Source organism: Schistosoma haematobium, chromosome 1 (assembly GCF_000699445.3).
Source record: "Schistosoma haematobium chromosome 1, whole genome shotgun sequence".
NCBI lineage: Eukaryota > Metazoa > Platyhelminthes > Trematoda > Strigeidida > Schistosomatidae > Schistosoma > Schistosoma haematobium.
The window spans coordinates 23,524,944-23,552,051 of NC_067196.1; the positions used below are offsets into that span (position 1 = coordinate 23,524,944).

General features: G+C 33.5%; 1 protein-coding gene across 4 annotated transcripts in view; it reads right to left on the reverse strand.

Moving 5' to 3' along the window:
• Positions 1-21,171, reverse strand: part of INX2_9 (Innexin inx2) — a 38,635-nt gene extending 17,464 nt beyond the window's left edge. Inside the window, exon 1 of one of the 4 annotated variants that reach the window (XM_051213479.1) lies at positions 15,426-16,056. In XM_051213479.1, coding sequence (XP_051073457.1) covers positions 15,426-15,738 — 313 coding nt within the window. In that variant the 5' untranslated portion in view covers positions 15,739-16,056. Of the gene's footprint in view, positions 1-1,443; positions 4,535-15,425; positions 16,057-21,122 lie in introns of those variants that run through there. The other 3 variants (XM_051213480.1, XM_051213481.1, XM_051213482.1) reach the window with 3 other exon arrangements.
• Positions 21,172-27,108: the final 5,937 nt, after the last annotated feature.

Genomic DNA, 27,108 nt, shown 5'->3' on the forward strand with positions numbered 1-27,108 from the left:
ACATTTAAACCAATCAAAAATACGTTACAAACAATCTTTCAGCCTTTCTTATGTTGGCCACAAATTGTTTGCCAGTAATGAGTCATTTACAGTTGACCTTCCTCATATTAAATCTCACAAATATCACACGTTTAATCCTAAACAGAAATTAGCCAACGCTAAGAAGTACATAAAGATTTGAACAAAAACTGGTTATTAAAAGCTTCATATTGATTCAATTAGTCACCAATTTTAACAATTTTCTAATATCAGAAGGGGTATTGTGGAGATTGTAGTAATTTCAACAGTTGAGATCATTTTAAATTAACGATTAGCACCTAGCTTGATAGGAGTAGGGAATAATAGTGTGAATAAACTGATTTTATGATTCATTTATCGGGCATAGATCTGTGAACTCGTCTTCAAACCGTACTCTAAATATGAGAGATAGTGATATTATTTCTTTGCCTAAACGGAGGTGGGATTTTAATTTGGGACATAGTACTTGAGATTTCTACGCTTTATCTACGGAGTCAACCCTCCACTAGAGTGTGTAATACATAGGGAAAATACAAAAATACGTGATTGTAAAACTTTATATGAATGCATATCGACACTAGTTGTCATTGTTCAACATCAGTACAGTGATTAATAGCTAATAACAGAAACCACAGAGGAACAGGAAATCGAATCAAGATATGCTAAGGATGGTGCTTGCAATAATAATGACAGTAAGTACTGTGTTCATATATTTCACCATTGGTGTCTTTTTTATCAGAAATTATTTTATTTTTACCGCTATGCTGTATTCTCATTATTTAACTTAAAATACATTCGATATGTATTTCTACAATTTAGCTGTACCATTATATAGTATTTGTATGAAATGATAACTACTTTATACGTAATGGGCCATATCATTCTACCTACCATACAACACCTTCACAAGTGTACATGGTGTCGTACTTAGCTCGCGTACCAATCCATCCGTAGCTACATGAGTACTGCTAGCCAAATTCCATCTAGTCAATAAAAATCAAGTTATCTTTCGTTTTTGTTGATTGAGCTGTATAAGGCAATGCTAACATACACATATATCAATCAGTCAGTCAGTCAACAACGTAGAACTTCGTACGTACATACATCAGTTCGAGTTGCCATGCCATATTAACACACAGATACAATTGTCCATTCAAATACCGTACGGGTAGAGGTAGTAAAATTATAAGTAGTAATCGGAAACATTAGGGTTTGGAAATGTTATTCAATGAGTATAATCCAGTAAAATAAATTTGGAAAGAGAAAAAATAGGGAACATGAAGAATTCAGAAGATTAGAATCTGAGAGAACACAAAGAATGGATGCACCCTCGCCATTGCAAACAATTTTAAGCCATGTCATTGAAGGTCTCTAACCATCGGTTGCCATTGTCTCACGGATCCCAACCAGGTTATCTACACCTACCTACCAACATGGCTCAGTCCACTTGTCAGTGACTTCATGGATTTGTGCCATGTTTTGGTCTGGCCGCCTCTAGCTTTCTTCCAACCTACTCTTACACATACATATATGCTTAGGGAACTTATCGGCAAATAATAAAATTAACAGAACATTATATGAACGATAATAACTATATGTTACCATTGAGATTCCTGACACAAGTATCAGTTAGTCGGTTATAAGGAATGTAGAATCCGGCACACATATACATCTAAGTTTTTACATTGCATCATAAATGAAATGATTTCACCAACGATTTAGTTTTTGTATTCCTCAACTACTGTGTTATATTTTCAGTGAAATAATGAATAATGTTTACATAGACATTTAAAAACCTGTGTAAGAATAGGGCATTTATATAGCTGATCACATAAACACACTAGTTAGTATAGTGATGTGGTTAGTGGTTAAGTAATTTAGTTTTCAATCAGCAGGTCACAAGTTGAAACTCCATTTAGCCTACTTCGGTTTGATCAACTGGGTACTAAAAACACTCATATTTGGTTAATAAACTGAAAAATTATTGTTGTACCTACCTTATTTTATCTATGTTTAATTACCTAAATTAAATACATTATTGTATCGGAACTGTTAATTAAATTACCACATATACACTCCAGTGATACAGAGAAAGATGAATATGCAAAGTAGGTACTGATTAAATAAAATAAAACTACTTAGATGATGCAACATGAATAATTACTCAAAAGTGTAATTTTTTATTTGGTTAAAGCAAACAAACAAATAAATAAAACAATGTTATGTAAATTTTTTTAAAATTGGAAGTTGGCGTTCAATAATTGAAAACATTGAATCGTGATATTTAAATTATGATCTTCATTCAGTGTTAAACAATTGGCTAGTTTAGTTAGCTAAAGTACAGTAAGTTTTGGTCAATAATGAAATATATATATATGTACATCATTTACTAGTTAGTGATAAAATTGAGTCAATCAATTGGAAATATAGGACTTGGTTAGTCGTATATTTCATTTGGTTAAATGTTTGTACGCGGGTTATTCAGTTTTATGTCTGATGTGAACTAGTTACCCATTAATGTCATTGAAGAATAGTAACGCAATATCGGGAATTGGTTGAAGTTAGTAATGTAAACCATTGGATGCAGACAATTATTATTATTTAAACACATAAACATTTGTACAAGGAGGCACCAAATAGATATGCGTCACATAAGTCACTTGATTCGTGTGTGGGCTGTGATACTGTCCGGGTGCCCAGGCCGAAACAGGTGGTTTTCTCAGGGGACCACACCTGGAGCCTTCGACCTAAAGGTCCGATCCACAAGGCAGTGGAGCAGCGTCAGGAGATATAGTCCCACGGTAGCCGGTAACCAACTATTGGTTCATGCACCATTTGTTCCTTTCGGATGCTGGAGCCTATATGCACCATTGGTTTGGAATCAGGGTTTCTCAACTTTGCTAGGTGGACCCTCCGTGACGAGATGAAACGAACAAGTTTGAGTAATTGTAGTTATAATGATAGTGAGAGAGACTAATTTAAGAACGTGGTTCAAGGATATATAATGAAAAGATTTATACGAAAAAATATTGGAACTGACCTACCATCCTTCCTACTGAAGACTAAGTTTCAAACAACTAGGTTACAAGAGTTTTAACCATTCAGCAAATGAATTAAGAGAGTTTTAATGAAAAACACATATTGATACTGATAGATTCAGCTAATAAGTCCTACACAGAAAGAAACATGTACTGATTCCTATTTCTAGCAACCACAAGATGCAACCAAAAACTGCTAAGTAATTAACACCCATAAAACGCTGTTGAAGACTTTGATTGGACTACTATACCAAAAACTACGTCAAAGTTGAAATTTCTAGTATGTTAGTCTGTTAATTCAGTAAACAAATTGTAGCTGAGAATTATCAGTCAGTTAAAGTCAATCATCATTTTCATTGTCTTGTTGAAATCCTAAACTTCAATCACTAATCACAATAATATGTTAGATAATACTGATCATATTCCACAGCTCTACAACAGAAAATAGCCACTTTTCTCCTTGATATTCATGCTAGTGATAATACATGGAGAGTGGAGATGAATATTCTGATAAGTCATAACCTATGAAGTCAACCAAGTTGAAATTAATCCACTTGTTCATCAAGTTTGCACTTTATTAATGAATTTATGAACTCAGGAACTAGGTGATGCGTTCTTTTTAATTTTCGAATAGTATGAGCGGAATGCTGCTTGAGGTTTAAATGTTCCTCAAATATATATTAATCTGGGATTAAAATAGGGTTGCCAGAAAGCAACTGTTTTGAGAAATTAATAAAATGAGGAAGTTTAGTTTATTTCATCATTTATCTATAGAGGAAATTTACAAAAAGGAAAACTGTAAAACCATGATTATTAAATTACGCACTAACTGTTTTCATTCATACGTATTTAGGAAAAAAAAGTTATCACAATAAGGTTGAACATACTTATACGCCTTAATTGATCATATTGTTCCCATTCTTTTGGTGTAGTTGGCATCGGTTCATCAGGTCTCAATGGAATAGTTCCATGAACCCAACAGTAATCAGTTAAATATGAATTATAATTTTCACCAGTCGGTTTCACAGGAATGTAACATGAGATTGAATTTAGAAAGTATTGTTTGGCCGATACAATTATACAAGCGATCAAGAACAAAACCACCGTGAATAAACTCAATCGATCTGAGAAATCTTCAACTGCAACACGATTAGCATAGTTGAATTTTGCGAAAAGTTCAATAAAATCTTTAGCCACCATAGTTTTTCGGTCGTAACAGTGGGATTAACTGTTGTATTCAGTTTTGCATAAAATAATTACGACAGTAATAATGATAATAATTGTTGCCTGCCCTCACACAAACACAATGCTTACAGGTAAATGAAATGACAATGTCTACTATTACTACCACTACTACTACTATTATTTAGGTCAATGAATTGGTAGTTAAATACGAAAACAGTTTGATTTGTGTGCCTGTATAAAATTTGATGACGCTGTATATTAGATCACATCTATGTATGTATGTGTTAGTGAATATATCATAACAAATAAGTGATGAAGATCATTGCAACAAAGTCAACTTTACAACGAGGTTAGTTTATTGGATGATTTGTTGTGTTTGTTTGTCCATATGAGTAAAAATCAAACAACATCCATTTAAAACACATTACGCTCATCCAATTATAGTGGAATAAAGGAGATCCAGTGTCTAAATATTGTTTATTTTCATACCTATCTAATCCATCAACATATGATAACAATTACAACCATTCGTTTGGTATTGTTTACAACTAATACTATGGATGATATTTGATTAATCTCAGTTAGATTATGTATAACCTTACAGGACGTCTCACTATTGACCATTGGTTAGAAGTTTTATCAAATTTTGGGTCTTAGTTAACAGTGGAATCTAGGATGTATGTTTTGTCTTATACTCTGAACACGTTAACTGGATGTAACAGTATTCCAATGTACTGGTTTTCACTGTTAGCCACGGTTAAAAGTTGATAACAGGTGCCAATAGGTTTGATTAATTATTTTTAAATAAGAAAGATTGGTTCAGCGAAGAGTTCTCTTTTCGGCGAATTCATTTTCAAAGTTGTACAATCGCAAATGTATATACTAATTTTTTCAGGATGATAATAATTACAATAATAATGATAATCAACTTCTGTTATCTACAGGAAACCCATATGGAGTGGCCAACTATCAAGTTTCCACAGCTGGGTCCCCATCAGTCGAAAGAGAAACTTAATAATATCACTCGCTACGCGAATACAAAGAATTTTTAGTCCTGAGGTCATAGATGACGAACTGGGCCTCTTGAAGGACATACTTATCAAAAACGGATGTCCTTCGATATTCATTGACAAGAACATGAAACTGAAACTGCCGATAACACATATAACTTCAGTCGAAAACAAAACATTATACGTGAACACCGACTCTAAGTGTGATAGGGCCACATACGTTTTAAAGAGGAGAATTTCTGATCCTTTAAAAAGAACGTTCTTCTCAGCCATATTCTTCAGCCGATCATTGTTCACTAATAATCTTAAGGATAAATTATCTCATCTGACCAACTCACTGTGCATTTACCAATTTACCTGCTCATGTGTAGCCATGCATATAGGTCGTTCGATGCGTACTTTATCCAAAAGAATTCAAAAACATTATCCGGCGTGGCTAAGAAGCGGGGGAAACGGCTCAATAAGAAGTTCAATAATCGAACACTTAGTGAACACAGGTCACTTCATTAAGACAGACTCTGCGTTCAAAGTCATCAACAAGGTAAGTAGAAGTCTTCCAAAGACAATTATATTGCATCTTCTTAGCATTGCCGAAGCAATAACCACACATCTGTGAAAACCAGAGTTGTGTGTCCAAAAGAGCTTGGTACAACCTCTTCTTCTACCATGGTCTCAATGTCTTATAATTTTTTTCTTCATACTCTTCTTCCTTTATAGTCATCTGCTTCCCCTTCCATCTTCTCCTTTAATCTTCTACTCCCAACTGATTTAGTTCTGCTTCTACGATCCTCCTGATTACATTTAATTTCGATTTCAACATTTTATTTTATCATGTTGAGCCATCCTTTGCCAATTATAATTTCCCTATATCTTGATGAATATTTAAGCCATTAACAATCAAACTATTATTAATTTATCAGAAGGGGTTTGTGGAGATTTTTAGAAGTTTTCACAGATTGAAATCATGAGTCAGTTGAAACTAGACCACTATTGAAGACCTGGAAGCACTGGACGGCCGTTTCGTCCTCGTATGGGACTCCTCAGCAGTGCCCTGTTTAGATTTTTTTTAATACCTTTGTTTATTCTGCCTCACTATCACCATGTCTAACAGAAGTTTATTATCATTATTATTGTAATGATTATCATCCTGTAAAAATAAGTATATATATTTGCGATTGTACAACTTTAAAAATGAATTCGCTGAAAAGGGAACTCTTCGTTGAACTAATCTTTCTTAATTAATGTCGTGATGGGTGTATTCCTTTTACTAAATAATTATTTTTATGTAGATAATACGAAAAAGTTAGACTGAGGTGGTCGTTAAGGAATGAATAAAAAAATAACTATTCATTTTGAATTTTTTTTTTAAATACTACTTTTTTCTGTTCAGTAAATATTGCATTATGAATTCATCAAATGTTATGTTATACTGTCTGTTATATTATTTAGAATTCACTTATGGTGATATTGCTTACAGTATAGTGATCAGTCAGTGCAAGTGTAGGTTCATATTTTCCAGGTTTGATACTTAATTTATGAAACTACTATCCTACTCTAATTAAGTCAGTCAGTCATAAGAAACATGCATCAGTCCAATATACTACACCATATCAGCAAAGCAGTGTGAAATTATTAAGATTAATGCCAGAGTAAAAAAAAATAATAACAGTGTCAGCGGTGATAAAAAGACATTGGACATGGACGAGGTCATTCGAGAAGAAAGAATGGATTTGCAAAATGAAAAGTGTAAGGTGACTTAACAACTCGAGATTCAATGAATGATGAAGAATGAATGCATCTGTACTATAAACCATATCACCAAATATCTCTAACCATCATTAACGATAATCACATAGACCTGAACCAAGTAGTTTGGATTAACTCATTCAAATAGATCCAATTAATCAAAGATTTCATGAATTGACATCGTGTTTTAGTTTTGCATCTCTTAGCTTCCTTCCCACCTAGTCCTACACAGGTAAAGATTACAAGTACTACATGTTCTAGTCATTTCAGTCGATGAAAATTCACTAACTCATCAACTGATTTTCCACTTCAATATAGCTCACTAGTTGATCCCAATATAGGCAGTGGATTACAGTTGAAACTTATAACGCAATAGTTGAAAATCTTGGTATTTTAACCAGTAACTATGTAAATATCGTTTCATACCACCAAAAAGTGATACTCCAATGCTATGCGCCTACCAACGACTACAATGAAGAAGCTAAAGATCAATTCTACAATAGGCTGCAGTCAATCATCGAGAAGTGCCCAACAAAGGACCTGACCATTCTGATGGGAGATTTCAATGCCAAGGTTGGAACGGACAACACTGGATATGAAGATATCATGGGACGACACGGACTGGGAGAAAGAAACGAAAATGGTGAGAGATTTGCAAACCTATGTGCCTTCAACAAACTGGTCATAGGCGGCACCATATTCCCACATAAACGCATACACAAAACCACATGGACTTCACCGGATCACACCACGCAAAACCAAATCGACCATATTTGCATCAACAAAACGTTCAGGAGGACTATAGAGGACGTGAGAACCAAGAGAGGAGCTGACATAGCATCAGATCATCACTTGCTGGTCGCCAAGATGAAATTGAAACTCAAGAAGCACTGGACAACGGGGTGGACAATATCACAAAAGTTCAATACGGCCTTTCTTCAGGATACTAACGAATTCAACAAATTCAAGATAGTCCTCAGCAACAAGTTCCAGGCCTTTCATGATGTACTCAATGGAGAAGGAATTACTGTGGAGAGCAACTGGAAGGGGATCAAAGAAGCAATCACTTCAACATGTCACGAGGTCCTGGGTCACAAGAAGCACCATCAAAAGGAATGGATCACTGTTGATACACTGGATAAGATTCAAGAAAGAAAGAACAAGAAGACAGCAATCAATACCAGTCGAACAAGAGCAGAAAAAGCCAAGGCACAAGCTGAATACACAGAAACAAACAAACAAGTGAAGAGGAGCATCAGAACCGACAAACGTAAATATGTGGAAGATTTAGCAACGACGGCGGAAAAGGCTGCAAGAGAAGGAAACATGAGACAATTGTATGACACGACAAAGAAACTCTCTGGAAATCGCCGCAAACCAGAACGACCAGTGAAAAGCAAGGAAGGCGACGTAATCACCAACATTGAAGAGCAACAAAACAGGTGGCTAGAACACTTCTAAGAACTCTTGAAGCGACCAGCTCCACTGAACCCACCCAACATCGAAGCAGCACCCACGGACCTCCCAATCAATGTTGGCCCACCAACAATTGAAGAAATCAGCATGGCCATCAGACAAATCAAGAGTGGCAAAGCAGCAGGACCGGACAACATTCCAGCAGAGGCACTAAAAGCAGACGTAGCGGCAACTGCAAGGATACTCCACATTCTCTTCAATAAGATTTGGGATGAGGAACAAGTACCAACAGACTGGAAAGAAGGACTTCTGATCAAAATACCGAAGAAAGGCGATCTCAGCAAGTGTGATAACTACAGGGGCATCACTCTTCTCTCAATACCGGGAAAAGTCTTCAACAGGGTATTGTTAAACAGAATGAAGGACTGCGTAGACGCCCAACTTCGTGACCAACAGGCAGGATTCCGTAAGGATAGATCCTGTACAGAACAAATCGCAACTCTACGGATCATTGTGGAACAATCAATTGAATGGAATTCATCACTCTACATCAACTTCATTGACTACGAAAAGGCATTTGATAGCGTGGACAGAACAACACTATGGAAACTTCTTCGACACTACGGCGTGCCTCAGAAGATAGTCAATATCATACAGAGTTCATATGATGGATTACACTGCAAAATCGTGCATGGAGGACAGTTGACAAAGTCGTTCAAAGTGAAGACCGGTGTTAGGCAAGGTTGCTTACTCTCACCCTTTCTCTTTCTCCTGGTGATCGACTGGATCATGAAGACGTCAACGTCTGAAGGGAAGCGCGGGATACAATGGACATCTAAGATGCAGTTGGATGATCCAGACTTCGCAGACGATCTGGCCCTTCTATTCCAAACGCAACAACAGATGCAGGAGGAGACGAACAGTGTGGCAGCAGCCTCAGCAGCAGTAGGTCTCAATATACACAAAGGGAAAAGCAAGATTCTCCGATACAGTACAGCATGCACCAATCCAATCACAATTGACGGAGAAGATTTGGGAGATGTAAAAACCTTTACGTATTTGGGCGGCATCATTGATGAACATGGTGGATCTGATGCGGATGTGAAAGCGCGGATCGGTAAATCAAGAGCAGCATATTTACAACTGAAGAACATCTGGAACTCAAAGCAATTGTCAACCAACACCAATACAAATGTCAAGACAGTTCTACTGTATGGGGCAGAAACCTGGAGAACTACGAAAGTCATCATCCAGAAAATACAGGTGTTTATTAACAGTTGTCTACGCAAAATACTTTAGATCCATTGGCCGGACACTATTAGCAACAACGTACTGTGGGAGAGAACAAACCAGATCCCAGCGGACGAAGAAATAAGGAAGAAGCGCTGGAAGTGGATAGGACACATATTGAGGAAAGCACCCAACTGCGTCACAAGACAAGCCCTCACATGGAATCCTGAAGGTCAAAGGAAAAGAGGAAGACCAAAGAACACATTACGCCGAGAAATGGAGATAGACATGAGAAAAATGAACAAGAATAGGATGGAACTAGAAAAGAAGGCCCAGGATAGAGTGGGTTGGAGAATGCTGGTTGGTGGCCTATGCTCCATTGGGAGTAACAGGCGCAAGTAAAAAGTAAGTAAGTAAGTAATTATTATTATTGTTATTATTATTATTATAGCAAACAATAATGATATATAAATTAAATTTAACACTAAAATCGATAATTTTTGAGTTAAATGATTTTCAGAGAAAGATATACTACTGCATACAAATCAATACATAATTTCTCAAACCTCATTGGTAATGTGTATTATTAAAAGAAATCAGATCATCGTGATATTATTATTATTATTATTATTATTATTATTATTATTACTGTTCTGATAATTAATTTCATGTTCTTTAATAAAACAATTGAGAACCTATTCATTATATATTTATTTATCTCTATTGACAGGTTATCCAATTAATTATGTGTGTATTAATAGATATATATCTTTATAATAAAAGAGAGAGAAATAAAACCAAACTGGTCGATTGGTTTCTTAATTAAGAACTCTGTTCTTCTTTTTTTTTAGAAAAAAATTACTTAAACTAAATTACACACAACAAGTGAAGAAAAGTACTAAAAAAAAGAAACAAAAAAGAAAGGAAAAATTAAACCATCTTTATGTAAAAAAAAACATTCTCGTCCTTAATTAACCTGTTCACTCACAGTAATGCTACTACCACTACTAATACTAATGAGAGTATTAAGTAAATAAGATATTTATATACAGAATTTAGTATTATTAGTTACATAAAAGTTGTTGATAGTACTATTCTTCGGAATGATATTTTTATCCAGGCAACAAGAAATAAACACACACTGACACAGAAAGATTAATGAAGAGAAATAGTAAATAAGCATATTGTTCTGTTATTGAAAAGCATGTAATTCACTGAGTAAGTAAATATATAAACTTGTTACTTATACCTTAATAAAATAGATGTCCCTATTTTAACCTTAAAAGTAATGAAATATAATGAGTGTATTTTTATTTATCACTTTCTCAGTAAAAAGGAAAGAAAAATATGTAGATAAAGAAAAAGAATTTCAAACATTCAGTGGCCTTACACAAATAGAATAGATTGATAATAAATAAAAAAAGGTACTTGAAACAAATAGGATAATAATTTGTATAAATGGAAAAGAAAATCAAGTCAGTGATATCGTTTAAAAAAACACAATGATCTATAGTGTAATACAATAATGAACTATATGGTATAGATACAAACGTTTATGTAAGAAAAGTTCTTTCAGAAAGACTTGTTATTATTTTTTCTATTTAAAGATTGTATTCATTTGATCTAATTTTGGATTGAAAGAGGTAAAAGTTGTTTATACACAACTATTATGTTTAACATTGAATAAAAGTGTATTTATGATATTATCATTGCTCACTAGTGACTAGTTTCGTGAGGGAATTCTCGGCGTTCTAGTGAGAGGTAGCTAATCCGTGTCGAGTAGAGACAGGTATCTACTTCAGTACAATGGAAGATGGTCACACAATTTCGTGGATTGGTTGAACTTAGACATTAAGACCATTGGATGCCGGCTCAGTGGTCTAGTAGGTTGAGCGTTTGCGCGCGAGACTGAGGGCCCTGGGTTCGAATCCCACGAGGCGAGGCCGTGGATACGCACTGTTGAGGAGTCCCACAATAGGATGAGACGGCCATCCAGTGCTTCCAGGTTTTCAATGGTGGTCTAACATCAATCGGTTGATGATCTCAATCAATATTTATGATATTGTCTTATCTTTAAGTCACATCACTTAGTTGACGTGATTAGTACTTGTAGTTCTCAACATAATGAGAATACACTGGGATGGTGCTAATACTAGTTGGTACCGATCAACAATGCATACGTAAAAGTTTGAAGGAGCCGGTACTACCTGGTGGGTTCGAATCCATATCATACTGTTTCATAGCATAAGATGTTCTCTTTGAGCTATTCAGGCTTCAACTGATCTCTTGTAGGATGGAGGTACTTACAGTTCATTGATTGTCGAATAATGACCAATGCTATGTTTATCTAGTCCACCTACTATCTCAACATAGTGCACATGGTATCAGTTCACTTAGACTAGTGATTAAGTTGCAACATCATCGATCGAAATCGATTAACATCAAAGGACTAAACAAATATGACATTAGTCAATACTCAATGATCAAGCAGTTGTCAATCAAGTTAAATGATAGCAGATCTATTTACCTGAGTGCACTAATCAATCATGATTTAATTGGATTAGACACATCAGCTGGTAACAGTAAGTCATTCAAGAGGATGATGAAATAGTCACTAAAAATACTCTGATATACGGCTACGATAAATCAGTTTTAAAGAAGTTCAGCTACCTGGGCCTGGATAGCACAATGATAAGATCTTCGACTGTGATGCAGACCGAGGTGGGCTCAAATCACACTAGGATCTATTCCGTTGGGTCACACATGTATCTTGTTGACAGATGTCAGGTAGAATGAAACTTGGGTGTAGATCTCCATAATGTTTACGTCTAACATATCCTAATATTAGATCATGATATTATTTAGTCTTTAAGTACTGATAAAGCTTCAAGATAGAACAGTACTTACATTACTGACACTAAAGGATGAATTCTGTGATTGTAAAATAATTAGTATTACAGTAAATTATCAACTGATTCAGACAAACACACAACATCAGTATTTAAAGCTATAAAAATATCAAACGTAAATGTCAATCAGGTAGCTTTATGAAATTATCTAAAACACAGGCTGGAGTTGTTGAAGATGACTTTAGAAATTTTTCTTGATCGTGTGATTATTGAGATTGTTGAATTTCATAGTTCTTATCTCGAAGTGACCTCAGTTAAGTAGCTAATATAAACCGGACTCTTCAGTAATGCGAATCGACCACTTTACCAATAGTTTAAATATAAGACATTCAACTATCACACAGAGTGTTTTACATTCAAACGATTGATTCGGTAATCAATGATTTTCATTTCCAACTTCAGCCAATTCACAATGTTACACAACCACCTTCCAATGTCGTTGGTGGGTAACTGTCTCACATGAGATGTGTTTGAACTTCATTGATCACAATTTCTCACTAGAACTCTGATTAATTACTTCTGTAAATTAGTCACTAGTGAGAATATGATTATTACTAATATAAGGGGTTTAGGGAGATTGTTGAGTTTCATAGTTTTCAATTCAATTTTGAAGACAATAACCAATATTGGAAATGATCAACAGTAGGGATGAACAATTGTCTTCATCAATAAAAAGCATTAAGATAATGTTAGACAGAAATAGTTATGTTTTCTAGGTTATCGAATTATCAGATTCATCTGGTAGTCATAATGAAAAAAATTAAACGATTAATCTAAATATATTATATACATACAAAGTACATCATACTAACAATTCACCATGTACAGATTCCTTCAGTAGCTCAAAACTGAGTGAATAACACTATAGTTTATGAGATATATGAGTTACCTATAGACACTACAGAAAACATCAGGATAAATATCACTTCTCGTTCATCGCTATTAGCCGATACTTTGATTATGGCTTTGGGACGAAATACATAATTTCTTCACTGATTATGAGGAAATTCAATTAAGCAACCCAATAAAATTAATTTGGATATTTTTGTACTCTTACTAAAAGTATTGTTTATTCATGAAATTCAATGGGATTTATATAATTCATTTCAGAGAATGAAGGATATCTTATTCGATTTAATAATCAAAAGGATTAATTCACTTGCTATTGTTTTACTTGAATCTTCCCATTAATGTTTAGGACTGAAATTGATCAGTCTCTTATTGGCATATGTGCATACTGTGCGTATTGTCTCGATATTGCCTTAATTTACAAGCATTATAAGCAAAGATGTTTAGTGGCTAGCAGTGTCCCAGAGTGAACATCAACTCTGAGATGCAGGTACATCCAGCTGACGAGTCCCAAATAGGATGAAACGCGCGTTCTCGATTCCACTGCTAGGCACTAACCATCTTTGCTTATAATCAAAAGGATTGTTTCAAGATTATTCAAACTTCTTAAAAGCTTTTAAAATTAAAGAGTAGTTTCTTAGTGAATTTATCAAAGTTTAAAATCTATTAAGACGAACTTGAAAGGAATAAATTTAATAAATGAATAATAAAGTAATCAACTGTTGTCTAGGTAAAATTCTTAAGAAATGTATATGACTTCCTTTTGAATAGAACAAGGATAAGAAAATTCAGAGAGTATACAAGAACCCATCATTCTATTTCCAAGCTTTTTATAAATTGGAAACAGTTTGAATTTATAGTGAGTGATTCCGTCAAAAATGTAAGTTTGACACAATTTAGTTAGCTAATCAATTATCGAATTCAAGATTGCTATTTCTGATGAATTCCATGAAGAATTCAACTAGTAGTGAACTCGATGAGAATCACCATTGTTATACCATCTTTCTGTACGTATATCGTGTTAATGAAGTTCAACATAACATCCAAATTACCACTTGATACCTACGAAATAAATGTTGAGATTCTTACTGTTCGTTTGAAGAAGTTACGTTGAGATGTACTATTAATAAGGTATATCGATTGAGAGATGAGACAGTCCTGGAGTTCCCACTGGATTACTACTAGCCGACTTTCTTTTGATGCTTCAAAAACTTAACAGTTGATAAACTAACTTTATTTAAGAGGTATGTTAATTAAACATTGATAATAAGTAGTGAGGAGTTTGATATCCAAGAAATCTTCAGGTTTTTAAAAAAATAATTTTATAGTTGATATCACGGACTAAACTTAGTTGGATAATCGCTGAAAACCAGAAAGCACTAGAAATCTGTTTCATCCTAGTATGGAACTCCCCTTCAGTACACATTATCGATCCAATTGGGCGTCGAACTCAGAACCTTCAGGGCTCATAGTGGGTGATTAATCTTCACATTAATGAGTCAGAATACAATGGTTTATATGTCTAACTGAATACTTGTCAACTGATACCTTAGTTAATGAAATTGAAATAAGACGGTGTATCAGGAGAATTAGATAGAAAAAATGACATTAATTCATTTTAGATAAGGGTGATACAATATTTGTATGTGGAAGATCTAACTATGCTAACATTAGAGCGGTGAGATAAAAAATAATTATACTCATGACAAAAATTGAGGATTACTTTGGTTAAAGACAGAATCTGTGTAAAATTCACTTATTAAGGGAAAGTTAATCGACTGGTAGAAAAGAAGTCAAAGTATGTCTAACTTTATTATCATATTATTTGTCATAAATTTAATCCATTCGTAGCTGATGATGACCAACTATGAAATAGAATGATTATATCTTATTCATTATAACAACTTTTGTTATTTATGTTCCTCTCAACAAAAAATATATTCGTTGAGTCAATTTTCTGTAGGTAACAGCTTAAACTAATTATGAATAAAATAGATAAGCTCTAACAAATAGATGTGACTCACTGATCCTTCTATGTATATCATATTCTTTCCATTGAGCATCTGTCTCGGGCAAAGGTTCATTACTTCTCAATGGAATAGTTCCATGAACCCAACAGTAATTAACTAGAAATGTATCAAACCCTGTACCTGATGGTGAAACAGATACATAACATGACATAGCACCTAAAACATATTGTTTCGCTGTAACAACTAAGGTAGCGATTAGAAATAGGATGGTAGTAAAAAAATTTAAACGATCACCAAAATCTTCAATACCAGTTGAAGCAGGGAGTTGTAAAGTGGAGAAGAAATTGATAAATTCTTGAGCGACCATGTTTTCCTCTTTATATATATACTTGTATGGTTGTCCACGTTTGAGATAGTGAGAATGATAATAATAACGATCAGGGCAACACTAAATTCTAGCAATTTGAATAATTACTCTTTTGAATGATAGAACTGAGATAAGATTTAAATCAACCAGTTAAGTAAAACACTTTCCAGTAGTACACATGTAAGATCCTTGAGCACAATAAATGATTTATAACTGTTCAATGTAATGATGGCTGCGTATACATATGGCGCACAAATGGAATGTCACGGTTTACAATCAATTTATAATTTGCATATGCTCAAATGGTTTTTATAAAGTATATATATATATATATGTCTAAGCAAGACAAATGAACAGAATAAGAATCGTAACATGTTTGCATACCTTTTAAAGTTTACCTTTCCTTCACATTTGCGTATTCTTCATCTTACATGTATCATTTTCTATGTGTACACACTAGACCTAAAGGTAAGAGTATGGATTTACTTGTATGTGTGCATAAGCGCAAACACACTCAAAAGTGTGCAGAATAATATTGTTGTAAGCACAATAGTAGATTATCAGGTATTTATGAGTACTATAGTTAGCAATGAGAAAAAATTAGAACTGAATATGACCTGAAATATATATACATATATTTATGTCATTGAAGACTAAACGGTGAAATGTCACATTGGTCAAATGCACCTAGAAGAAATAGATGTCCAAAATCTGGGTTATATAAATCTTTTAGATAACTAAAAAATTTTGAGGCAATTTTTATTTGTTTACCATAGATAGACGTAATGGTGTAAATCTATAGACATGCTGTGAATTATTCGATCAGTTGTTGGTGATTTTTATGGTTTACAAACGGGATCCTATTAATGGTGACCTACTCATGCCTTTGAGTTGCTATATTTAACAAATGTGCATTTACAACCATAAACTGTCTGTTTTTACGTTTGTTTCAAATGTCTAATTATGTACGATAAGCGTGTGTACTTACAAACCTACAAAAAATATTTACAAGCTATCTAACTGCCGAGAAATTCAGGAAGAACCATCTTAGTGGTTAGTTTATTAGTAAATTCTTCTTGATTATATAACATCTTTATCTAAAATGTTCTACCAACAGATATCAGATACATACAAATCAAAATTCATTATTGGTATCATGAAATACAATAGATTAAGGCCATATAAGCTTAAATATTTTGTGGTTTTAACTTGATTATTTCAATGTCTTACATAACGTATTTATTTCACTTGTCTTATAATACTACATGGTATGACTACTTGTTCAAGTTAATAATGTCTATTAGAAGTCATCTATATTCTTAACCCTATGTGTACTTACTTTCGGAAAATATTTACAAACTATCCTTTGGAGAAACAAGAAGTGATTACTATGTAATTCATGCATCAAATATGCTAGATAATAAAAGGAGGTGTTATGGCAAGAAGACTAATTGTAGACATTTACTGATAATAGTGGCAGGTAATTATTGTTAAAAAATTTATTATTATTGTTATTATCATTACTACTATCAACGGACAAAATTTAACCAATTATCTAGAAATATTGAAACTGAAGTATCTGATGGGCCGCCTATATTATTCGCAACACAGTAACCAATTACAAGTTGATGCATTTGGTTTTATGCAGATTTGAGTGTGTGTTAATGGTACTAGTTGGTGGTCTAAAATGAGGTAAAAGTATTACATTTTAAAACTGCTACTCAACGGCTAAAAATAAAAATAAATTAACTACTGAACCATCACTCTATCGTTAATGATAGTGATCAAGACTGTTTCAATGATTTATCACTTATCATTCCTATACATTACATTTACTCACCATCTATAATTACTATTTATGCATAGAAATAGTAAAGACGGAACCTACCCATAAGTAAAAATTTCAGTCAAGTCCAATCAATGTAATCTTATAAATATCATAACCTACCAAACGAATTCACTTCAGAAAGTTGTGCAATGAATAAAATTAGACATTTATTTCTGGTTAATAAAGAATTTTGTTCAACAAAATATCTATAAGGCAATACAATTATGACATACGTAAGAAATATTCATCAAACTACTTAATACATTAATAGTTGGATTCATGAGTCGATCTAAGCTACACCAACATTAAAAACCTGGGAGCAATAGACGGCCATTTTGTCCTAGTATGGGACTCCTCAGCAGTGCGCATCCAATAGACAATGGATGAATGGTTGCGCAAGATCATGGATTGGTTGACGTTAGACATTAACACCATTGGATGTCGGCTCAGTGGTCTAGAGGTTATGTGTTTGCCCGCGAGACCAAGGGTCTCAGATTTGGGTCCCGCATGTGGGGTTGTAGATGTTCACTGCCGAGGAGTCTCATACTAGGACAAAATGTCCGTCTAATGCTTTCAATGTTGGTCTAATTTAGATCGACTCATGAATTCAACTATTAAAATTACTACAATCTCTGCAAACACCCATTTTAATAATACTTAATATATGTGATGAATATGAATTGTGATTGTTAAATTTGACTAAATAAATGCTTCAAGTTTATTAGTATAAATCGACATAAATGTTTATTGAAATTGGCCAAGAGAAGTTTCATTTTTGATATCAAGTAATCGAAGTTGATTGACAGTGTTAGTTAGTTTAAGTCTTCTGATCATTAAAATCTCAAATAGGGTAGGAGAATAAAATACTCCGAAGTTGATTGAATGAATGAATTCGCGAACTAGGAAGGACAATGATGGTGAGGATATAATGAACTAGAAATAAGGGTACTGCTATACATTTGACTTAAAAAATTATCTTCAAGAGACGATAACACAAAACAGATTTCAGTCATCATGATTTACTCCTTGTTGGAGCCAACAGTGATTCAGATAGGAACAAAGAGAAGTAGAAACCAAACTACTGAGTTAACCACTAATGTAATCAGTGATTACGATATATATATATAACACACTATTGTAATAAAATATTCAATAGTTTTATATTCACACTTAAACTGATAGTTGGACATTCAGCATAAAGTTTGCATATAATCGGAAATAGATTAGAAACAAAAAATATGATAATTAGGTTCTATTTAATAATCGAATATCGTTATTATCCTGAAAAATGTTGTCTCCGACAAAATGTGGCTCATTCCATAAAAATATAGATGATTCTAGAAGAATTTTGAAACAATTTTCTTTACGAATTGATTTAAGCTAAATAATCAATGAAATTCAGCAAGGATTCTATCTGAAAGCCAGCAACTGAGAACTGTTAGAACAATCCAAAACTATGATAGAACAAATATTTATTATTTTCTGGATTTTGATGGTTCTCCAACTAATGTCAAGTAGTTATGAAAAACCACTTCTCAAATATCACTTTATATTTAGCTAACACATTCCTAATAACAAGAAACATGTGTTCTATAATCCGTTGCTAGGTACAAACTATCTATTATATCTAATTTGTGACAAAGTGGCTATATCAAGGTGATCTAGTCCGGATGTACATATGTCAATAAAGGATGATCAGAATTCAGTTTTAAACATCAACAACGGGCTAATTCAAACCCTAACTAACAAGTATTTAGATATCATACCCATGTAGTAGGTGTTTACTAGCTGTCTGAACCTATTAGCTAAGTAAATAACGTCTTTATGTTTGAAGTAAAAAGTACTAGGTTTGAGTCCCGATATGAGGATCAACAACAGGAGGGAGGTGTGTACAGTTGAGTAGTCTTAAACATTAGAAAATGCTCTTCCTAGATTCCGCTGAAAAATACAATATCTCCAATTCACTTATTCCAAACACCACGTATTTAATCATTTTGAGTTAGTATGATATATAAGTGTAGATAATATTGTTTGGATAAGATATTCATGAAGTTTTTTTATCAAGTCAAGGAAAATAACATTAATTTAAATGGGCTAAGAAAATAATGTTACATTGATTTAATTAGTGGAATAGTCGAGAAATGTTTCAGAGAATAATTATGGTAATGAAACATCCATCGAGTCAAAATCAATTTACATGAACCATGTAATACAGACAAAGAAGTAAGATAAACGAAAATAGTCTATCGAACAATTACAATATTAAAAGTTATACCCCTACAATGGTAGTCTGAATTTTGAACAGTAATCGATAAATAGATTCGAACCAAAGCTGGGAATATTCAGCACTAGATGTAATGTTCTTTATTATAATAACTGAAAGTTGTAAGTTTAGTGTCTTGAATATCTATTACTAAGGAGTCCCACAATAGAACGAAACGGTCGTCCAGTGCTCCCAGGTTTTCCATGGTGGTCTAGCTTTAATTGAATCACGATCTCAACCATTGAAATTACTATAATATCCACGAAAAATCCTTCTGATACTATTGAAAACTTTTAAATAATGGTGAAACAATTGTCAGTTACTTTCAAGTAATAATATTCTAGGTTGAAAACAAATTATGAGTTGAATAAGTTTTCAAACGCTTTGAATGATGAATAAGAAAAATCATCCATGTTTATGAAATGTTAGAAGGGTTTACGAATAATTTGAATAGTTTTCGCTATTCATGATTTAGTTCAAACATGCTGGTTAAAGATTAACTATGAATTTCATGCTATGACAATCAATGTACTTATTAACTACTACGAGAATGTACGTTTTATCGTATAAAATGTTTGCTTAATATAAAATCTGTATATTGATAGTGAAGTGGAAAATTTGGTGATCAGTTAATAAGCCCTGGTAGGAAATTTATGACTAAGTAATGGTTGACCGATAGGTCCTGGGTTCGAATCCCGCGAGTGGGATCGTGGATGCGCACTGCTGAATAGTCTTCGTTCTAAGATGAAATGGCCGTTCAGTGTTTTCAGGTTTTCCATGATGATCTAGCTTCAATTGACTCGACTATTAAATAACAATGACACAAGAATCTTATCATAATTTTGAAAATTTGACCCACTGTTTAGGGTTTATTGGAAAAATTCTGATCGTTAGATTCGCCATGCGACAAGGAGGGGGGTGGAGGGAATCTGGAAACCCAACGATAACTAAACAGTCTAATAAATAACATGAGTTATATGGATGTTAAGGATGCAATGAAAAATAATCAATGATGTTTTTTTCAAACAAGATGGTTCTAAACATAAAAAAAACTGAGCGACTGAAGTTTTGTCCCAAATATAAGAAAGTTATGTGTTTATTATGTAAAGAAATGATGAATATTTAAATATGTAACTTTTAGCGTAATAGTTCTCCAAAAAATACAGGAATAAAAGTTTCAACGATTAGTCTACGGGATATATATATATATATATATATATATATATATATATATATATATATATATATATATATATATATATATATATATATATATATATAGCCAAAACTTACATATTCGACGTTGTTTTTCATAAATACTCCATTCTTCCGGTGTTTTTGGCATTGGTTCATTTTGTCTTAATGGTATTGTCCCATGTACCCAACAATAATCAGATAGGAAATTTTCAAAATCTTTCCCAGTCGGATGTACGGGTATATAACATGACATACTATTAAATACATATTGTTTTAATGTAATGATAATTGTACAAATCAAAAATAGTAATGATGTGAATAGATTAAGTTTATCTGAAAAATCTTCCGGTGAGGCATTTGAAGCTTCCAGTTGAAATTTATTAAAATAATCTATGAAATCCACAGGCAACGTATTCATATCAACACTTTTTGTTTAATCAAGAGTCTACCGAAATAAAATTTTAACTAAAGTATATTTTTATTGTCAGATTTATTAAATAGGTAACTTTTTTTGTAATACGTTGCTCAAAAAGTGGGTAGTTTGTTTATTTTATGTGTAGTTGTATAAGTATTCAAGTTGGAATACACTCCCCTCTGTTATAAGCATAAAAGTACTTTATTTTATTGGTTTAGTTAATTTCTTGTTGCGATTTTGTGTACTATGTTCAGTAAAAGTGCTAAATATCAAACTGAGAAAATGGAACAGATTAATAATTATTGTTTTTATGATACCAAAAAAGTTTCTAATTCACCTTAAAATTAAACGCTGAATGTGTTTATAAGATATTTGCGATTTATCAATCGGGAAAGACAGAGTATATTAGTAAATATAGATTTCAGTTTTATAAAGTCAAGGATCGATAGAGTTCCATAATCATTAAAGGACTGGATCAATACACTGTTAGTTACTACTCAGAAATCATCTAGTACAAAATATCTTAGTCCTACAAAAGATCATTCGCCACTCGAATAGCCGAGTAGTAGCGTTTCAGATTGTAGAACTGGGTGGCTGAATAGAAAATCTCATATAGAGCATCTTTCTCTCATGACAACAGTGAGCCGTCCTGATGAGTACCAACTAGTACGAAACCTAAGTGCATGGGTTTTATATAGATCACTTCCAAACACCTAACATCAAAAATCGCGCATGCAATATAATATCACTTAAACTAGTGGCCACACTGCAACTTGACCAATAGTGTTCGATCATTACTGAAGACTAGATAAAAGAGGATATTGGTTACTATCTAGTGACGAGTCACTGTAAAGATCCAGAGATTGAATATTGTCAATGTTCAGTGATTCGTTATTTCGAACGATTCTTCCACGAATGTCAATCTAGAATAAACAACTTAACGTATTGAATGTTAGGAAATTAATTGATTACAATAAAGGAATAACGCACTGATTTTCGTCACAGATTAACATAACCGTTGAAAAACAATTACGAAAATAAATAGAAATGAAACATTTTGTATCCTAGTTTAAGATTGTTTTTTTGTGGATACTTACAACCCTATACAAGCTAGAATCTAGAGTTTTCAATTCTTACAATAAGTTGCATTAGTCTAGACTACTATATTGAAATCCAACAATGAATAGTTATTTAAAACAATTACTCCCTTTGATAAATTTCGATAATGTAATAAGAAGACGAAGATTATCAGAACTATGTGATATATTAGCACAATACATTTCGAACAATCTGATCACACATATGCTTGTTAAGAGCATTTATATATAAAAATAAAAGGTCAACTAGACTGGAAACGGGGTAAGAGGAGATAAGGATGATGACAAGAGTAATAATAATAATGTGAACACAATTCAAAACCTAGTCACTCTCGATAATAAGTCAAGATTACCAGGGTAGGTTTAAGGTAAGAATAAACTGTTTTTGAACACACAAAGGGGGTTTGAATTTTCAATAAACCTTAGTATACGCCCTTTTACGCTTTTATACAACACCACAAAAGCCGAGTTTAGATCAATCTTATGACCTGTTTCAATTATATGTTTAGCAATAGAGGATGATGGATGTTTATCCTCTGCTCTTATTGGGTCACTTGACTGTGTTTGTTTCTGCAGCCATTTGGGTACATGTTCACGGTTGACATTAAGTAACCGGCCTATATGATTCCCTACCACCCCTTTTAAAAAAATTGTGGGGTGTGAATGAAAAATTTAGGTATCATTGATTGGTGGACTTGTTTTGCAAGTGTGTGCTCAAGTGATAATGAACAAACATTTTGTTACCTTTAATAATTTTGTGATTGGTCGTAAACTGTTCATCTTTGTAATCTGATTAGTTGAAATCGAAATCACATCTGGAGCTGTGATTGGATACCAGAATTTTCATTTTTTACATTTGAAATTTAATGATAATGAATAATTTTTTTTGTGTAATCTTAGTCTTGAAAAAAATTTAGACTTTTGAAGAAAAAGACACCAACTTAATTGCATTACCATGCAATCCTACTGTTAGTGAATGTGTATTGGGATCAATTTTTGTTTTCCGATCAAGTATACCTTGAATTGAAGTCGTTAGTTATCGGAACAGGAATAATCATATGTATCTCAGTAAAAGAAAGTTTTTGGGAAAAAGCATCTGTAAACCGGTTTGAATATTTGATAATAGTGATTACTGAATGAGGTCGGTAGTCAAATATTTAATACCAAATTAATAAACAAATTATCACCAAAGTGTGTGCATAGGCTTTTTTGTAACACACGGTGTGTTAATGGGAAAAAGAAATCAACATATCAATAAATCATCATGATAAATTACTGGTTGCAATATGTATAATTCAGGTGAACCAACCGTAGACGATCATTTAATGAACTGACTTTGACAGTATATGAAAGTAGTAATAAATTTTCCGAAAAAGACACTTAATATTTAGTAAAGGATTATTTTGTAAATGTTCATTCATAATGAGAATTAGACAACGTTAGATTTAAATGTGGTTAATTTGTAAAAGTCCATTGAAACGGTTTATTGTGTTCACTTGTAAATTATTTGTAGTTCTGTATTTTAAAATTAATTTTTGGTCGTAATAAAAACTAGTTTGTTTAATCAGTCATGTGTGAATATTGTTAACCGCCGTAATATGAAACCTGAATTATCTAGACATTATGAATGTAACCATTTTTGACAAGCATTTGAAATATCAGTTTCATGAAGTGTAAATGAACAAGCCTACGTCGTCTGACTGACTCAACAAATATTTATCGACTTTAAACGTATAAATATGAGTAAGGTCAACTGTATCAATGAACATTTACAATGCTATTAGTATTATTTATTTTCCTTATTATTATTATTATTATTATTATTATTATTATTATTATGTCAATTGACAAGATTCAATTCTTGTACTATGTATTTCATTGACACAAAATTTTTTGCATTTTCAATTTTCCTATAATGCTTAGTCACTTATTGTGACTGAACACTTTACTGCAAATCATCCCGACCTTTAGTGAATGACCTTTTTAATTTGTAAATATATATATCGTTACAGATGTAAACGTTAACCATTGTTAACACATTACATTGTCAAATTCATAAATGTCATGCCTTATTTTTGGACTTTATAAAATAATAAAATTATGGACTAATAACTGTATAGTGTGATGATGAAGTTAAGGAAAACGATTGTTTCCTAAATTATTTTTGATTTTTGAATATTTTAAGGGAATATTTAACTGGTACAACGACATTGTACCAGTCATAAATAGTTGATGAGGTGTGCAAATGAACACGGTGATATAATCAGTAGTTATGAATAACTATGGAGGCTTAGTTTACGATCAGACGTACTTCTTACGTACGCATAGTTCTGGTTTCAGGAAATTTTAATATAAAACAAGAATATGAAGTTCTTGTTTTGTGTATCTATGAAACGGATAATATTCTTATTTCTTTTTACACTTACTGTATGACCTTTTATCACCATCATCATTTCAATGATGATGGTTTCAACTTGTTTTCAAATGTCATTATTTTATTCCTAAATAAGTTAATTTTCTCAATTTCGTTTACTTCTCTATGAGCTTTAATCACATTCATCTTTGTAATTATCTTATTACATTCACTAATAAATGTCATCATAAGTTTATTGACCTAACGACAAAATTACGATTTTCACTCATTTAAAATATTCCTATTAAAATGTACTCAAAATGTACTTTTATTAGATAGTTTACAAATGTGTTACTAAAACATGAACGCTAATCACATTATTTTCAATATAAAATTACTAGATTAGTCTTCATTAGATGACAAAATCTTGTCTAAGTTTTCTTAACCTTTATATCTAATAAACGTTAGAAACAAGTTTACGAATACATGAACGATAATCGCTTTTCCACTATTAATCTCTAAGGGATATCTAAATTCATGAGACATTAATAAGTGCTTAATCACTTGACCTTTGCGGCGGAAAAGTAGTAGATAAAAAATAATGGAAATCAAATTGTGGGTGGCCCTGAAAAGGGCCTTTACTCGTTCTCGCGGTCGAACGTCATCACTATTAGTTTGTAATGGCGCCACAGATAGGACAGTGCACTGCTCGTACGTTCGGCGATGGGTCGTAGGCACAGAAGGTATGAAACATTGCTTCACATCTACAGAAAACCCAACCAACCGCATCACCGGTTTCACACGGAGGCTGCGCAAGATTACAGATGTCGCAGAGTCGATTCTCGTCATGCTCTTCTTCATTTTCGATGTCCCGTTCAGTTAACTCTTCGGAGTTAATAGAAATTACTTCCTCCTCATCGTTACTGAGCGTTTCATCCAAATCAACAGTTCCTCGTTGTATAAACGGCACTGCTACGTTAGTCGAGGTTCTTGAAAGGGTGTACGAATGCTGTTCTCCATGTAAGTTTACTGGCGTTGTTGGTAGTCTACCGTGAACTATGAAGTCATGAAGTGAACTGCATTGTTCCTCCGACATTCGCCTGATTAACGCTATCACCGCATTCTTCATGCTTGGCTGACTCAGTTGCATTGGGAAATAATTTTCAACTGCAATATGAGTCAGATAACCATCATAGTGTAACCACCTGTCACAAATTGACTGTACGTTCACTTCGGTGTTACTGTGTATGCAGTAAGCCAATATGTGACGGCATGGTAATCCGTTTTCAATGAAGAATGGACACGAGCACCGGCTAGTGTCGACGTGTACGTAGTACGTCCCCGTGGCGTCCATAGCGGTGAATAAATCTTCCGTCAATGCAGACTGCGTTATAGGAATGCGAAGGTGTCGCTTCAGTAGTTGACAGGCAACTGGTGTCAGTCGTTCCTGAAGTCGACGTCCGACATTTCGATTAACGAAAGTACGTTGTTAAAACTACAAAATCATGTTATGTAGATTTTGATTTACCTTTCAACCGTTCGAGTGAACATGAGGCGAAAGAACAGTTGTACAATTTCTGATCGCACCCTCTACAATAACGGTTACTGGGTTAATGTTAATGAACGAAACACTTACCCTCTTTATCACATTCCGAACAAGGTGTACGCGACACAGAATATGGTGTGCATCCGGATACACCTGCGTAATAGCAGCAGCAATTGCAGGTGAATCATCGGTCACAATGCCTACCAGTTGTCGACTGTTGGTACACCGTTAGAAAAAGAAGAGGAATCGAGAAATCAAGGCCGACGTTTCGCGACTTAAAAAGGCAATGCACATGGGTATTGCCTTAAAATTCATATCCATGGCAACGACTTGATATAAATGGACGTTCTCGTTATTAGTTTTGTACGTCCCGTCAAAACCAATTACGTCACAAAAGTGACCGGCCAAATTCACTTGCTCAGCAGTCATGAAGAAGAAATACGATAGACAGTTCTCATCGTCCAATTCGTATTCGCAAAGCCCACCCAAGGATGTTATGTGAGCTTTCAATTTCCCGTAATCACCTATAGTGTACATTATAAATTGGCAAATTCCGTACCAGGAAGGTTCGCGTGTGAGAACACTTTGTACCGCATATTGCAGACATCTTGAGCGGTCAGACATTTCCCATAAGATTGGTAAGCAAAATTCCTGATGTGGAATGCAGCGGT